General features: G+C 46.7%; 1 protein-coding gene across 2 annotated transcripts in view; it reads right to left on the bottom strand.

The window, feature by feature from the left end:
• Positions 1 to 14,742, bottom strand: part of zc3h7a (zinc finger CCCH-type containing 7A) — a 111,052-nt gene extending 96,310 nt beyond the window's left edge. The window contains exons 1-2 of one of the 2 annotated variants that reach the window (XM_080206934.1): positions 14,665 to 14,737; positions 8,888 to 9,016 (exon numbers count right to left, since the gene is read on the bottom strand). Coding sequence is in view for 1 of the 2 variants with exons in the window: in XM_080206930.1 (XP_080063056.1) it covers positions 14,665 to 14,674 (10 nt within the window). In the remaining variant the exon portion in view is untranslated. Of the gene's footprint in view, positions 1 to 8,887; positions 9,017 to 14,664 lie in introns of both variants that reach the window. The other variant, XM_080206930.1, reaches the window with a different exon arrangement.
• Between the last annotated feature and the right edge of the window lie 623 nt (positions 14,743 to 15,365).

Below are 15,365 nucleotides of genomic sequence, written 5' to 3'. Positions count from 1 at the left end.
GGGGGTGCAGTCATAGTTAGGGTGTAGGGAAAGATCAACTTAATGCAAGGTAAGTCCATTCAAAAATCTGATGGTAGCAGGACAAAAACTATTCTTGAGTCGGTTGGTACACGTCCTCAGACTTTCGTGTCTATTTCCCGATGGGAGAAGGTGGAAGAGAGAATGTCCGGGGTGCGAGGAGTTCTTAATTATGCTGGCTGCTTTGCCGAGGCAGCAGGAAGTGTGGACAAAGTCAATGGATGGGAGGCTGGTTTGCAAGATGGATTGGGCTACATTCATGGCCTTTTGTAGTTTCTTGCGGTCTTGGGCAGCATAAGAACCATACCAAGCTGATAATACAACCAGAAAGAATGCTTTCTATGGTGCAACTGTAAAAGTTGGTGAAAGTTGTAGCAGCCATGCCAAATTTCCTTAGTTTGCAATGAGCCACATTTTGGGATTGGTTGGTATTTTGTAAAATTGCCATTTGCCATACCATGGTACATTAAATAACAGAAAGAAACACACAAAATAGGAGCAAGTTTGGCCCTTCAATCATGCAAAACATATTATCCTATTGCTAAGGCAGAACTCTCTGTTTAAACTAACCTGCACCTTTTTCTAAGATTGGAACATATAATCCATTCAAATCAAGTGTAAATTGGAAGTTGCTCGATTTAATTGCTGTTTAAGCAGGGCCTTCTCCAGCTTGGAATGTGCTTGTACATTTCATAGAGGCCACTTAGCCCAACGAGTCTGCATCGACCACAATCCCACTCAGGCCTATTCCCATAACCCCGCACATTTACCCTGCTAGTCCCCCTGACACATCAATTTACCATGGCCAATCAACCTAACCTGCACATCTTTGGACTGTGGAAGGAACCCAGAGCAATTGGAGGAAATCCACGCAGACACAGGGAGAATGTGCAAATTCCAAACAGACAGTGACCCGAGGCCGGAATTGAACCTGGGTCTCTGGTGCTGTGAGGCAGCAGTGCAAACCACTGTGCCACTGTGTTGAAGTTTCAAAGTGCAACGCCATCAGCCCAGCATTTGAAGATTGTTCTTGCACTCGCTAACCCATGGAATGGACGGAGACCCAGTTCAATTGTTGCTTGGGAGCTGTAGAGAGAAGTAGCTCCTTCTCTCTCTCTGAAGTTTAGACACCAGGATCTGCCAGAAAAGTCTCTTTCTCTGAAGTTCAGATGTTTGAAGTTAGATCTGCCATATGGGAGTCAAAAGACAGCTGTTTGTCTGAATCTCTGTCCAGAGCTGTCAAAGGCCTGGAAATCCAGCATTCACATGAGCTAACCAAATCAAATGCTCCATTCTTCCTCACATCAGCTGTTCATGACCCCCTTCCAAGTCATTGCAAGCGCCATTTCATCAGGAGGTTATTGATTTGATTTCATTTTGATTTCGTTTTGATTTGATTTGATTTATAATTGTCACCTGTATTAGCATACAGTGAAAAATATTGTTTCTTCCGCACTATACAGATAAAGCACACCGTTCACAGAGAAGAAAAGGACAGAGTGCAGAATATAGCTAGGGTGTAGAGAAAGATCAACTTAATGTGAGGTAGGTCCATTCAAAGTTTAACAGCATCGGGGAAGAAGCTGTTCTTAAGTCGGTTGGTACACATCCTCAGACTTTTGTATCCTTTTCCCGACAGAAGAAGGTGGAAGAGAGAATATCGGAGATGCCTGGAGTGTTAATTATGCTGGTTGCTTTTCCGAGGCAGCGGGAAATGTAGACAGTGTCAATGGGTGGGACGCTGGTTTGAATGATAGACTGGGCTTTGTTCACAAGCCTTTGAAGTTTCTTGCAGTCTTGGACAGAGCAGGAGCCATATCAAGCTGTGATACAACCAGGATGAATACTTTCTTTGGTGTATCTGTAAAAGTTGCTTAGAGTTATCACTGACATGCCAAATGTCCTTAGTTTTCTGAAAAAGCTGAGGCATTGGTAGGCTTTCTTAACTATACCGTCAGCATGGAGGGACCAGGACAGGTTGTGGGTGATCTGGACACCTAAAAACTTGAAGCTCTCAACTACCTCTACTTCGTCCCCATTAATGTCGACAGGGGCATGTCCTCCACTATGCTTTCGGAGGTCGATGACTATCTCCTTCATTTTGTTGACATTGAGGGAGAGATTATTGTTGCCATACCAGTTCATCAGATTGTCTATCTCATTCCTGTACTGTGTCTCATCATTGGTTGAGATCCAACCCACTATGGTGGTGTCATCGGCAAACTTGAAAATAGAGTTGGAGAAGAATTTGGCCACACAGACATAGGTGTATAAGAAACATAGTAAGGGGCTGACAACACAGCCTTGTGCGGCAGTGGGGTTGAGGATGATCGTGGAGGAGGTGTTGTTGCCTATCCTTACTGATTGTGGTCTGTGAGTTAGGACGTTCAGGATCCAGTCGCAGAGGGAGACCCAGGCCATGGAGTTTAGAGATGCGTTTCATAGTGTTGAAGGCTGAGCTGTAGTCGATGAATAGGAGGCTGATATAGGTGACATTGTTATCTAGGTTTTCCAAGGTTGAGTGCAGGGCCAGGGAGATGGTGTCTGCTGTTGACTTATTGTAGCGGTAGGCAAACTATAGTGGATCCAGGCAATCTGGCAGGCTGGAATTGATTTGTACCATGACTAACCTTTCGAAGCACTTCATAATGATGGATGTCAGAGCCACCGAATGATAGTCATTAAAGCACGCTGCTTTGCTTTTCTTTGGTACAGGGATGATGGTCGTCTTCTTGAAACAGATGGGGACCTCAGATTGCTGTGGAGAGGTTGAAGATATCTGCGAATATCCCCGCCAACTGGTCTGCGCAGGATCTGACTGCTCATCTGGGCACCCCATCCGGGCCACTCGCTTTCCATGGGTTGACTTTTGACAAGGCTGCTCTGATGTCTGCAATGGTGACCTCAGATACAGGTTCATCCAAGGCTTCCGAGATGGAAGGAGTGCTCCCGCTGACCTCTTGCTCAAAATGTGCATAGAGTGCACGGAGCTTATCGGGAAGGGGTGCATTGGAGCTGGTGATTTTACATCTTGTAGCCTGTTATGTCTTGCCAACCTTGCCAATAGTTGGAGGAGTCCATGTGGCTAGCCTGGGATTCTACCTTAGCCTGGTACTGTCTTTTGGCATCTTTGATGGATCTTCGCAGATCATATCTGGCTTTCTCGAATAGGTCAGGGTCTCCTGGCTTGAATGCCTCAGACCTGGACTTCAGCAAGCAGTGGATATCCCTGTTCATTCATGGTTTCCATTTGGGAAACACACAGGTTGCTTCTTTGGCACACAGTCTTCTACACACTTACTAATGAAGTCCATTACTGATGTGGTGTACTCGTTCAGGCTGGTCGCAGAGCTTTTAAATATTGACCAGTTCACTGACTCCAAGCAGCCCTGTAGGAGATCATCCAATTCCTCAGACCAAAATTACACAACTTTCGGATTTTCCCGTTTCAGTCTTTACTTATTACCTGGGAGCAGACGCCTTGTGGTCTGATTTGCCAAAGTGTGGGCAGGCAACAGAGTGGTAGGCATGTTTGATATTTGTGTAGCAGTGGAACGTTTGGGCCTGTGAACAGGAGACGTATTGTGGCATCTTAGTAGGACATTCTTGAGGTTGGTGTGATTGAAGTCCCCTGCCACGATGGACAAGGCCTCAGGATGTTTCATCTCAAGGCTAATTGTGGTGGCACATATTTCGTCCAGCGAGGTCTTTCTGTCCGGGTGGGGGTGGAATGTAAACTGCTGTCAGGATAACAGAGGGGAACCCCTGCGGAAGGTAGTAGGGGCGGCATTTTAGCGTCAGGTATTCTAATTCTGGGGAGCAGAAACTTGCCTGTGTTGTTCCGTCCTTGCATCACAAGGTGTTGATTAGGAGGCAGACCCCAGCTCCCCTAGCCTTGCCTGAGGCCGCTGTATGGTCATTTGATGGATTGAGAAGCCCTTTGGTTGTAGGGCACAGTCCGATAATGCAATTGACTCGGTAACCAGTCCCGTATTTACTTTGGGGAACAGTCTTATCTCTGCCTGGCAATCCCCTCGGGCACGATAGCTATCTTGCTGCAGAGAATAAGGGATCTGAACCTGTTATGCTCCATGGTTTTCTGATCTTCGTGCTCAAGGAACACTGCCACCTGCAGCAGCAGATGGAAAATTTATTGGATACAGGTGACTTCCAGATGTTAGATAGAGTCAAGAGAGGGGTTCAATTAAATAGCACCCAAACAAGGGCACTAAGGTCAGAATAAGGGATTAACTATGTCCACTCATTATGATTCAGGAAGCAGCCCAACCTCTTGGTGCCTGTTCACTTTAATGATTTCAGCGTAGAGTCAGTGATAACCATGGATATTGGCTGGATACGGCAGACAGGGCCCAATGTTGTAAAAGGCTGGAGATCTTGGTGAAGGAGTTTTATGTTTTTTTATTTTTTTTATTAGTGTCACAAGTAGTCTTACATTAACATTGCAATGAAGTTACTGTGAAAATCCCCCAGTCGCCACACTCCGGCGCCTGTCCAAAACTTAGGGTCCAGCTGTCTGAACGAAAAAGAAAAATAACAATTTCGTCTAAAGGTCATTGACTCGAAACATTAACTCTGTTCCTCGCTCCAAGTTTTAAGTTTTTTTTATTAGTGTTACAAGTAGGCTTACATTAACACTGCAATGAAGTTACTGTGAAAATCCCCTAGTTGCCACACTCTGGCGCTTGTTTGGGTACTCTGAGGGAGAATTTAGCATGGCCAATGCACCTAACCAACATGTCTCATAGAAATCATCATATAAACCCTACAGTACAGAAAGACCATTTGGCCCATCGAGTCTGCACCAACCACAATCCCACCCAGGCCCCACCCACATATCCCTATATATTTATCCACTAATCTATGCATCTCAGGACACTAAGGGCAATTTTTAGCATGGCCAATTAACCTAACCCGCACATCTTTGGACTGTGGGAGGAAACCGGAGCACCCGGAGGAAACCCACGCAGACATGAGGAGAATGTGCAGACTCCACACAGACAGTGACCCAAGCCAGGGATCGAACACAGGTCCCTGGAGCTGTGAAGCAGCAGTGCTAACCACTGTGCTACCATGCCGCCCCTGTCTGCGGGAGGAAACCAGAACACCCGGAGGAAACCCACGCTGATATGGGGAGAATGTGCAGTCTCTGCTCAGTGACCCAAGCCAGGAATCGAACACCAATCCCTGCTGCTGTGAAGGAACAATGCTAACCACTGTGTCACCATGCCGCCCCCGGTACATGCCACCCCAGCAAGTTGCTGCCTGGCTTGCTGAATATTCTCAGCATTTTCTCTTTCCTCTTCTAGATTGCCAGCACCTGTAGCATTTTGCTTTCTTCGTTTCAATTTCGCCTCGATCGTGATGTACAAATCAATGTAATTTGTGAAATGGTCATTACCAAGATACGATACGCAATAAGGAGGCAATCACAGCTGGGATCACATCTACAGCAGAAGAATTTGAATCAATCATCTTCGCTCATCTCTCATATAATACATTACAAAAGACTGGTGCCCCTTAAAACAGAGACACACTTGAAAGTATTGCTACATTGTTCAGACTACTAGGTTTTTTTTCCCTGGGACATGGCTGTTGCTGGTTGGCCAGCATTTATTGCCCTCCCAGTACTAATGAGGAGAGATTTTATTATTTACAGACTAAATAGAATTTAACCTACGAGTTCAACACCACTTTGGTTTTAGTGTATAAATTAAAATGACACCAGTCCATAGGACTATTCAGTGTGCCTGGAAACAGAGCTAACCTCTGCTATGGTTTGATGATGATTGACCTGTTAACTCTGTTTCTCTCTCCCCAGATGCTGACAGACCAGCCATCCTGTTTACAGATTAGAATCATAGAATACCTGCAGTGCAGAAGAAGGCCATTCGGCCTATTGAGCTTGCACTGACCACAATCCCACCCAGGCCTTTTCCCATAACCCTATGTATTTACCCTGCTAGTCCCCCTGTCATTAAGGAGTAATTTAGCAAGGCCAATCAACCCAACCCGCACATCTTTGGAGGGTGGGAGAAAACTGGTGCACCTGGAGGAAACCCACGCAGACACGGGGAGAGCATGCAGGCTCCACAGAGATTGTCACCCAAGGCCAGAATCAAACCCGGGTCCCTGGCACCGTGAGGCTAATTACTGTATCGCCTGCCGTACACTTGTAAAAAATGGTCTCCTAAGATTTGAGGTCAGTCATGATCATAATGAATGGCAGAGCAGCCTTGGAGGGCCGAATGGCTTCTATTTTTTACATATGTTTCTAAATATATCTCAGACATTGCTAGGAATATCAGTGTGTTTGATTAAATAGAATTAAACATTGCCAAACTAAATTTAAAATGACACGGAAAATTTCATTGTTTAAATTAAAAACCAGAACAATAGTTTCTATTTCCAAGAATGCTAAAATTGCTTCTTCAACAAACTGAAATAGAACTGTGATGCACATTATCCAGGGGCCATTTGTCCTCACCTTGTGTAATGAAGGTAGCTGAGTGTAGTTTCAGTTTCAATATTTATTCACTCTCTATTTCCCACGTGCAGCTCTGAGATGTTAAGTCTCCTCTTTCAGAGACATTTATATTGCTGTTGCTCCCACAATGACATAAGAACATAAGCAGTAGGAGCAGGAGTAGGCCATCTGGCCCCTCGGGCCTGCTCCGCCATTCAATAAGTTCATGGCTGATCTTTTTGTGGACTCAGTTCCACTTACCCGCCCGCTCACCATAACCCTTAATTCCTTTACTGTTCAAAAATTTGTCTATCTTTGCCTTAAAAACATTCAATGAGGTAGCCTCAACTGCTTCACTGTGCAGAGAATTCCACAGATTCACAACCCTTTGGGTGAAGAAATTCCTCCTCAACTCAGTCTTAAATCTGTTCCCCCTTATTTTGAGGATAAGCCCCTAGGTTCTAGTTTCACCTGCCACTGGAAACAACCTCCCTGCTTCTATCTTGTCTATTTCCTTCATAAGATCCCCCCTCATTCTTCTCAATTCCAATGAATATAATCCCAGTCTACTCAGTCTGTCCTCATAAGCCAACGCTCTCAACTCTGGAATCTACCTAGTGAATCTGCTCTGCACCCCCTCCAGTGACAGTATATCCTTTCTCAAGTAAGGAAATCAAAACTCTACACAGTACGCCAGGTGTGGCCTCACCAGCAGCTTATACAGCTCAACGAAACCTCATTGTTTTTAAATTCCACCTTTCTAGCAATGAAAGACAAAATTCCATTTGTCTTCTCAATTACCTGCTGCACCTGCAAAACAACTTTTTGTGATTCATGTACAAGGACACCCAGGTCTCTCTGCACAGCAGCATGCTGCAATTTTTTACTATTTAGTCCATTTTGCCATTATTCCTGCTAAAGTGGATGACCTCACATTTACTAACATTGTACTCCATCTGCCAGACCCTTGCCCACTCACTTAAACTATCTATATCCCTTTGCAGACTTTCAGTGCCTCTGCACATCTTGCTCTGCCACTCATCTTAGCGTCATTTGCGAACTCGGAAACACCACACTTGGTCCCAGCTCCAAATTATCCAAGTAAATTGTAAACAATTGCAGTCTCAACACTGATCCCTGAGGCACACCACTAGTCACTGATTGCCAACCAGAAAAAAAATCCCATTTATCCCCACTCTTCGTTTCCTGTTAGTCGACCAATCCAACATCCTTGCTAATGCATTACCCATATTGCCATGCACCTTTCTCTTATGCAGCAGCCTTTTGTGTGGCACTTTGTTGAATGCCTTCTGGAAATCGCGATATACCACATCCACTGGTTCCCCGTTGCCCACTGCGCTTGTAATGTCCTCAAAGAATTCCAGTAAATTAGTTAAACATGACCTGCCTTTTATGAACCCATGCTGCATCTGCCTAATGGGACGATTTCTATCCAAATGTCTCGCTATTTCTTCCCTGATGATAGATTCAAGCATTTTGCCCACTACTGAAGTTAACCAGCCTATAGTTACCCGCCTTTTGTCTAATGTTACCCTTTAAATCATGTTAAAAATTGCTCCAAATCATTAGCACTTCATTTCATCGATATTATTACAAGCCATATTTAGCATATTGGAGCCACTGTAGAAAAACACATGATCCAAAAGTGCTTTAATGTGTTGGCAAAATGCCACTGGCGATAAATTTAATTAATGACCTCAAATTATCAGCACCACTAACACAAATAGGCAGGCCTGCAATTCACCAAGGCCCAAAATACCCCATGCAGAGACAGTCCGGTGACACAAACTCTAAAATATAGCTGCAATGGTTCTTTTACACAGTTCAAGCGCAGATTGTATGAAGACTTCACACTCCCACCGCTCCTAAAAATCCCTGTTACAACAGGACTAAGTGTCAAACACTGACTTTCAGGAATCACTGGATCGGGTTGTGCAGTCAGATCGAGACTTGCAATACTTGACCCAACCAAAGATGGAAATGAAAGAAGCAGAAATCCACTGGTCTAAGACAAAACCGGCTACACGTCTAGCTTTGGTCGTTTACATGTTTTGCGCCCGCTCCGTCGACTGCGGGACAGTGACTGGCCAGGCGCCGTGGTTTCTTCTTCATCTGGCTGCGTGAATGAGTCAGTCATCTGCGGCGTTCGAGGGCAAGGTGGATGCTGTAATAATGGAAGGATAGCCTGCATGCAATCTGCTAGCCTCTCCAGGGGTTGCCTGATGCCCGTGGCTAATTCCCGAAGGTCGGCTCGAAGTTCTCTTAGCTCCTGCCTGATGCCGTGCAACTCCTCATTACCATCCCCGAGCAACACGTTGTGTTGTTCCTGGATACCCAACATTTCTTCCTGGGAAATTTGCTTACATCCACGTCTCCCTTGAGGCTGGAATGGACTCCCTTCTTGAGGACTCTGTGGTGATGCAATGTCTGGTGAAGAATAATCCACATCAAAGTTTGGACCAATGTCTTCCTGTTTCACTTCAATAATGGATTCTGTTGGACAAATAATGTGAACATGAAAAGACACTGTCTTCAAACATGCACACTGTTCCTACTCAGAGGTAGTCAGTTCACTTTTTTCTTGCAGTCCATATGATTACTCCAAAATACAAGCCTAGTGTTCAAGTATTTAGCAAAGAGTTTTCCTTCTTGACCCAAATTCTGCTGTAGCACAGCGTCTAATGGCAGCTGCCATTAGTGAGGTTTACTTGTGCACGTTTAAGTTTGAAAAAAATCAATTGATGAAGCGTAAAGTTTATTTAGTTGTGTCACAAGTAGGCTTACATTAACACTGCAATGAAGTTACTGTGAAAGCCCCCTAGTTGCCACACTTGTTTGCGTACGTGAAGGGAGAATTTAGCACGGCCAATGCACCTAACCAGCACGTCTTTCGGACTGTGGGAGGAAACTGGAGCACCTGGAGGAAACCCACGCAGACACGGGGAGAATGTGTAGACTCTGCATAGACAGTGACCCAAGCCAGGAATCAAACCCGGGTACCTGGCATTGTAATGCAGCAGTGCCTGCCACCATGCCACTCATAGTGAGCAAATAATGTTGCAATGAAGGAAGAAAGGCACGGTGGACCTGACTAAACAGAGCAAGAAGCTGTGTATCTACTTAATCAAACAGTTCAAAGATGTACAGGTTAGCTTTATTGGCCATTTTAAATTGCCCGTTAGTTTTGGGGGGAATTACAGGGTAAATATGCAGGGTTACGGGGATAAAGCCTGGGTGCAATTGTTGTTGACACAGGCTCGATGGGCTGAATGGCCTCCTTCTGCACTGTAGAGATTCTCTATGATTCAGAGTGAATGACTGATAGGTAAACAGTCCCAAGACAGAGAAGGAAGTGTAAGAATAGATGAATTCCATGTCAAATCGGTGCAGAAAGAGGGATAGAAAGATTGGCTCTAATTAATCATGTACGCGACCTTAAAACTGCATTTATGCTTTTAACAAGAAGATGCAGATTTAGGACTGAGCTGAGGAGGAACTCCTTCACACAAAGGGTTGAGAATCTGTGGAATTCCCTGCCCAGTGAAGCAGTTGAGGCTACCTCGTTTTAAGACAAGGATAGATAAATTTTTGAACAGTAAAGGGTTATGGCGGGCGGGCGGGTAAGTGGAGCTGAATCCACAAAAAGATCAGCCGCGATCTTATTGAATGGCGGAGCTGGCTCGAGGGGCCAGATGGCCTACTCCTGTTCCTGGCTCTTATGTTCTTATGTAAATTTGTGGTGAGTTTAAGTTCACATCTACTGCATGTCGATGGTGAGGCAGAGAGCCGGACACATTTTCTGAAGCTGATAATGGATGGCGCAACTCTTAGCACCAACTTTCAGAAATTGGCATTCAGTTGCACATCTTTCGCCAGCCTAAAGATGCTGTAACATTTGTGCACAAGTATCAACTAGTGTAGTGAGCCTTGTTGGTTGTTTTAAACAGGAAACGGGCCCAATAACTTATTTTGTTTGTTGAGCAAAAATTAGGACATGGGACATTGAACACAAACTGTCGACTAAAATATTCTCCTGTTACCTATTCCACCAGACCAGGTATGTTGCTGTGTTACAATAGCCTCCCCTTTCTTTCTACAAGGTTTTTGGATAATTACATTTAAAAGCTCAGGATACTCCACAAAGTAATATGTGTTGTGAAGTTGGTGTTTGCAAAATTATTAAAAATTGTAAAATGCAAAGAGTTGTAAAATTGCATGGTCTGTTCAAAAAGGTAGTACTTAGAGTTTTAAAAAAGGTAAATTCCAGGTACATACAGAATACACAGACTGAAACATTATATCGCCAGTCTAGGTGATAGTGTTGCCAAGACAACAGGCTTTTTTTATAGTTTTCCCAATCATTTTAAAGTAGGCATTTGAATAACAGCAGCCTATCAGATTTGAATTTGATGTTTTGGTAACCTGTAAACTAATCCTATTGTGGGGATGTTGCTATATCATCAGAGGGTATAAGAGATGGGGCGGGGGGGGGCGGATGGGAATAACAAACTGGAGGACAAGGGCACCTGCCACCTCCAGAATGACAGCTTAGTTCAGCTCTGAGAGAGAAAGAGAGAAACTGGCTGGCTCTCATAGCTGCATTTATGTCTTAAAAGAAAGCCTCATCTCGATAGTGAAGCTGACAAAAAGACACCAGAGATTCCAGAAAGAAGATTCTAGAAGATGACAAATCTGGTTGCATTTTGAGAGTGACTAAAAGTTCTACTGTTTTTTGTTAATAAGTGGGAATTGGATTTATATGAACAGCATTCCATTAGAATTATGTTTTATTTGGTTTGTTAATAGTTTAGTTAACCTTTTCACTGTTAGTTAGATCAATAAAGTGTTGTTACTTTTACGGAGACAGTCTCAGGTATTTATTTTGATTTAATCACTAAAAGTTGCTGAAGAGCAGATTGTACTATTTCTCATATACACTTTAACAGATTATGAAGCCAGGTACTTCTCTTTGAGTGGTTGAGTGTTAGTTGTCAGAGAGAGGATCAACCTTCACTTTATAACAGATGCGTTAAGAAAATCCAGCAGAACGAGATTGGATTTTGTTTTAGACTTAATGTGGATAAAGAGAAATAAGCAGCAAAAGCTGAAGGATATGAAGGTTAGTTTTGAAAAGCATTATTGACATTGGAAGTGCAGTGAGTTACTTTGAAGTGGAGCACAACATTGGCATAATTCCCTAGAGAGAAGTTTCCACTTGAGCTGCTTGTGCAAAACTAGGACTACTGGCACATCCTCCAGTAGCTTGTTGTGGGGCGATGACACAGTGGTTAGCACTGCTACCTCACAGCGCTAGGGACCCGGGTTCGATTCCCGACTTGGGTCACTGTTTGTGCGGGTCTGCACATTCTCCCCATGTCTGCGTGGGTTTCCTCCAGTGCTCCAGTTTCCTCCCGCAGTCCAAAAGACGTGCTGCTTAGGTGCATTGGCCATGCTAAGTCCTCCCTCAGTGTACCCGAACAGACGCTGGAGTGTGGCGACTAGGGGATTTTCACAGTAGCTTCATTGCAGCGTTAACGTAAGCCTACTTGTGACACTAACAAATAAACTTTAAACTTTTGGAGAAGCAGTGGCCCACGCCAGAATAACAAGTTGCTCAGATGCCTGGTGTGATGAGAAAATAAGGCTGGTGTACAGAATTTAAAGAAGTTGACGGGAACAGAAATCTTTGCAATTCTCAAAATGAAGAATTGGAAAAGATAAATTAGGCAAACTCCGTGATAAAAACTCACAGCTTGGACTGCAACATGTCCTTTAACAACCTCTGATCTCTATAATAGCCAAACTGAGATAACTTTTCATTGCGTTCTGGTCTGTAACAGATTGCACCAAGCACAAGAATAGGTTTATCTCCTGGTGACCTTAAATTGTGGAAGCTCGGTGGCGTGGGATGTTCGACAGTGCTGTCTACGAACCGGAGAGAGCACTTACCATCCAGGGTGTCGTTTGCTTGCTGGTCTGGGGATGGCTCCTTGGCATCGTCCCGGGTGGCCTCCGGGCCCAGTGTGAACAGCAGCACCGGCGGCCACTGAACCGGCGCCCGGTGGTCCGCCAGCGGTTGCCCCGGCACCTGCCGGGCCTGCCAAGCCACCGGGCGGGGCGCCGCCTGTCTCTTCCGCTGGCCGGAGACGGCGGGTTGGCCGCCGCCTCTGCCCGCGCTGCCGCCCCGGCTGGTGCCCGGCTCGCCGGCGTCGCGGTTGGCGGCGCCGGGCCCGGCCGGGTCGCGGCGGTGGTGGGCAGTGCCCGGGCCGGCCTCCCGCTGGGCGACCCCCTCGTTCCGAATGGTCTCCCGCGCCAGCTTGATGACCTTGTCCTTGGTGCGGTGGCACATGTCGTACCAGCGCTTCTTGATGTCGCCCACGTCCCTGGTGCACTTGGACACGGCGTTGACCTTGGCCAGGATGGAGAGCCAGATCTTGTTCTTGGCCCCAGGGGGCAGCTTGGTGTCCCCCCTGCCAAAGAGCTGGTCCTGGTGCAGTGTCACCTCCCGGATCAGAGTCTCCGTCTCGTCCTCATTGAAGTTGAGCTTGCGGCGGCGGAAGGCTTCCTCCTGAGCCATGTGTCCGGGAGAGGGGGGCTCAGATATCAAACACACACCTAGGCAGCAACCTCCCCGGCAAAATAAAACCCATCGCTAAAGATGGCGACTAAGTTGCAATTTGCCCTCCGACGGGACGTCGCATTTTTGCTGCGTCTGAAATACGAGAATTCGCGGCGTCACAACTTTTGTCGCATCGCAGAGAAAAAATTGCGGAGGGACAGAAGATGCGACAAAAATGTGGGGAGGTGGAATGGAGCAAAGTTTCTCCAATCTGCCCCTGGGCGTCAGACACTCACTCACTCACTGCCACTCAGACTGAAAGCTGCATTCCCAACAGCAGCTACTCGCAATTTCCAATGCAAAGCTGCATCGCAGTGAGCTCCTGACCCGGGGGGGGAGCTGGGTCCTTCCCCATCACACACAGAGAGAGAGGGGAGAAAAGGGAAGGGGGAAAAGAGGAAAGGGGGCAAAGAGGGAGAGGAAAGGGGAAGGAGAGAAAGGGAGAAGAAAGGGGGGAAGAGGGGAGAGGAAAGGGGGGGAGGAAAGGAAAGGGGGATGAGGAGGAAAAGAGGAGAGGGAAGGGGAGAGGACAGGGAGAGGAGACTAGAGGGGGAGAGGAGGAGGAGAAAGGAGAGATTAGAGGGAGAGGGGAGGGAGGAGAGGGGAGGGAGAAGAGGAAGGGGAGAGGAGAGGAAGGGGAGAGGAGAGGGGAGGGAGAAGAGGAAGGGGAGAGGGGAGGGAGAAGAGGAAGGGGAGAGGAGAGGAAGAGGAGAGGGGAGGGAGAAGAGGAAGGGGAGAGGAGAGGAAGAGGAGAGGGGAGGGAGAAGAGGAAGGGGAGAGGAGAGGAAGGGGAGAGGAGGGGAGGGAGAAGAGGAAGGGGAGAGGAGAGGAAGAGGAGAGGGAGGGAGAAGAGGAAGGGGAGAGGAGAGGAAGGGGAGAGGAGGGGGAGGGAGAAGAGGAAGGGGAGAGGAGAGGAAGGGGAGAGGAGAGGGGAGGGAGAAGAGGAGAGGGGGAGAGGAAGGGAAGGGGAGAGGGAAGGGAAGGAGAGAGGGGAAGGGGAGAGGGAAGGGAATGAGAGAGGGGAAGGGGAAAGGGAAGGGGGAAAGGGAAGGGGAGAGGGAAGGGAAGGGGGAGAGGGAAGGAAGGGGAGAGGGAAGGGAAGGGGGAGAGGGAAGGGAAGATCAATATAGCTCCAGTACCGCGGACAGGGAGACGCTGCGCCAAAACAAAGCCAAACTGGTCCATTTCCAGAAGGTGGAATTTCACCCAGAGCAGTGAAATTACAACAGCCACTTCCCCGCTGGGAGCAACTCCCCCATCTCCCTCTCTCTACCTCCCTCCGGCTCTGGCTGGGGCCAGCAATGTTTGTAAAAGATTGAAATGTGATTTTTTTAAAAAAAACATTCCTCTTCACTCTTTAAGGATTTGTACAATTCCAGACTGTTTTTTTTAGCATCAAAAACAATCCCACAACTTTACATGACACAACTGTCAGGCTAAACCCCCTCCGACTCATACCGTCTCTCGCTGCCAATGAATGTTAAAGAAACCCTCTCGCCAGGTCACAGGAGCAGAAACTTACCTGCAGCCATTGGTGAAGTTCAGGTCTAACTGGGGAGTTTGGGAATGCCCCCCGGGGTGTGTTTACATGCGAGAGGAGATTGTGACAAAGGATCATCTTCCAGACATCCAGTGGATCAAACGTCACCCTACAAATTGTTGCATGATGAATGGAAACTGGAAGCGTTCCCAGGGAGGGGAAATCTAAAGTTTTGCAATTCCCCATGACTCACTCAGCAGCTAGTTTGCAAATAGTCCCGTTTCCAGCACGCAGCCGGGACACTGCAGAATCCCTGCTGGGCAGAATCGATCAAACATTGCTCGCAACACCCCCACCACCACCTCCCCCCCCCCCTCCCCCAACCGTGCTCCAACACGGACACACACCTACAATTCTCTCAAACTTGCCCCCCCCCACTACAATTTTTTTCCAAGATTTGCCCACAAGCAATGAATGCTAAAGTGCAACAACAACAACTTGTATTTATAGAGCACCTTTGACATAACAAAACTCCCCGGGAGGCGCTTGGCAGGGGTTGGTAGGAATACTTGACACCCAGCCACGTAATAGAATGGTCAACTTGCTCGATCAAAGGAGTTGCTGTCAGGAGGGAAAGAGAGGGAGAGATGGTAAGGTCATTCCAGAGTGTAGTGCTTGGGTTACCAACTTTCCAGGATTGGCCTGGATTACCCGGGCATCAAACTTTTGTATGGACCTACCAT

The sequence above is a fragment of the Carcharhinus amblyrhynchos genome, chromosome 18 (genome assembly GCF_965287045.1).
Source record: "Carcharhinus amblyrhynchos chromosome 18, sCarAmb.v2.hapA, whole genome shotgun sequence".
In the NCBI taxonomy this organism is placed as follows: Eukaryota; Metazoa; Chordata; class Chondrichthyes; order Carcharhiniformes; family Carcharhinidae; genus Carcharhinus; species Carcharhinus amblyrhynchos.
This window is presented reverse-complemented; position numbering and strand designations above follow the sequence as displayed.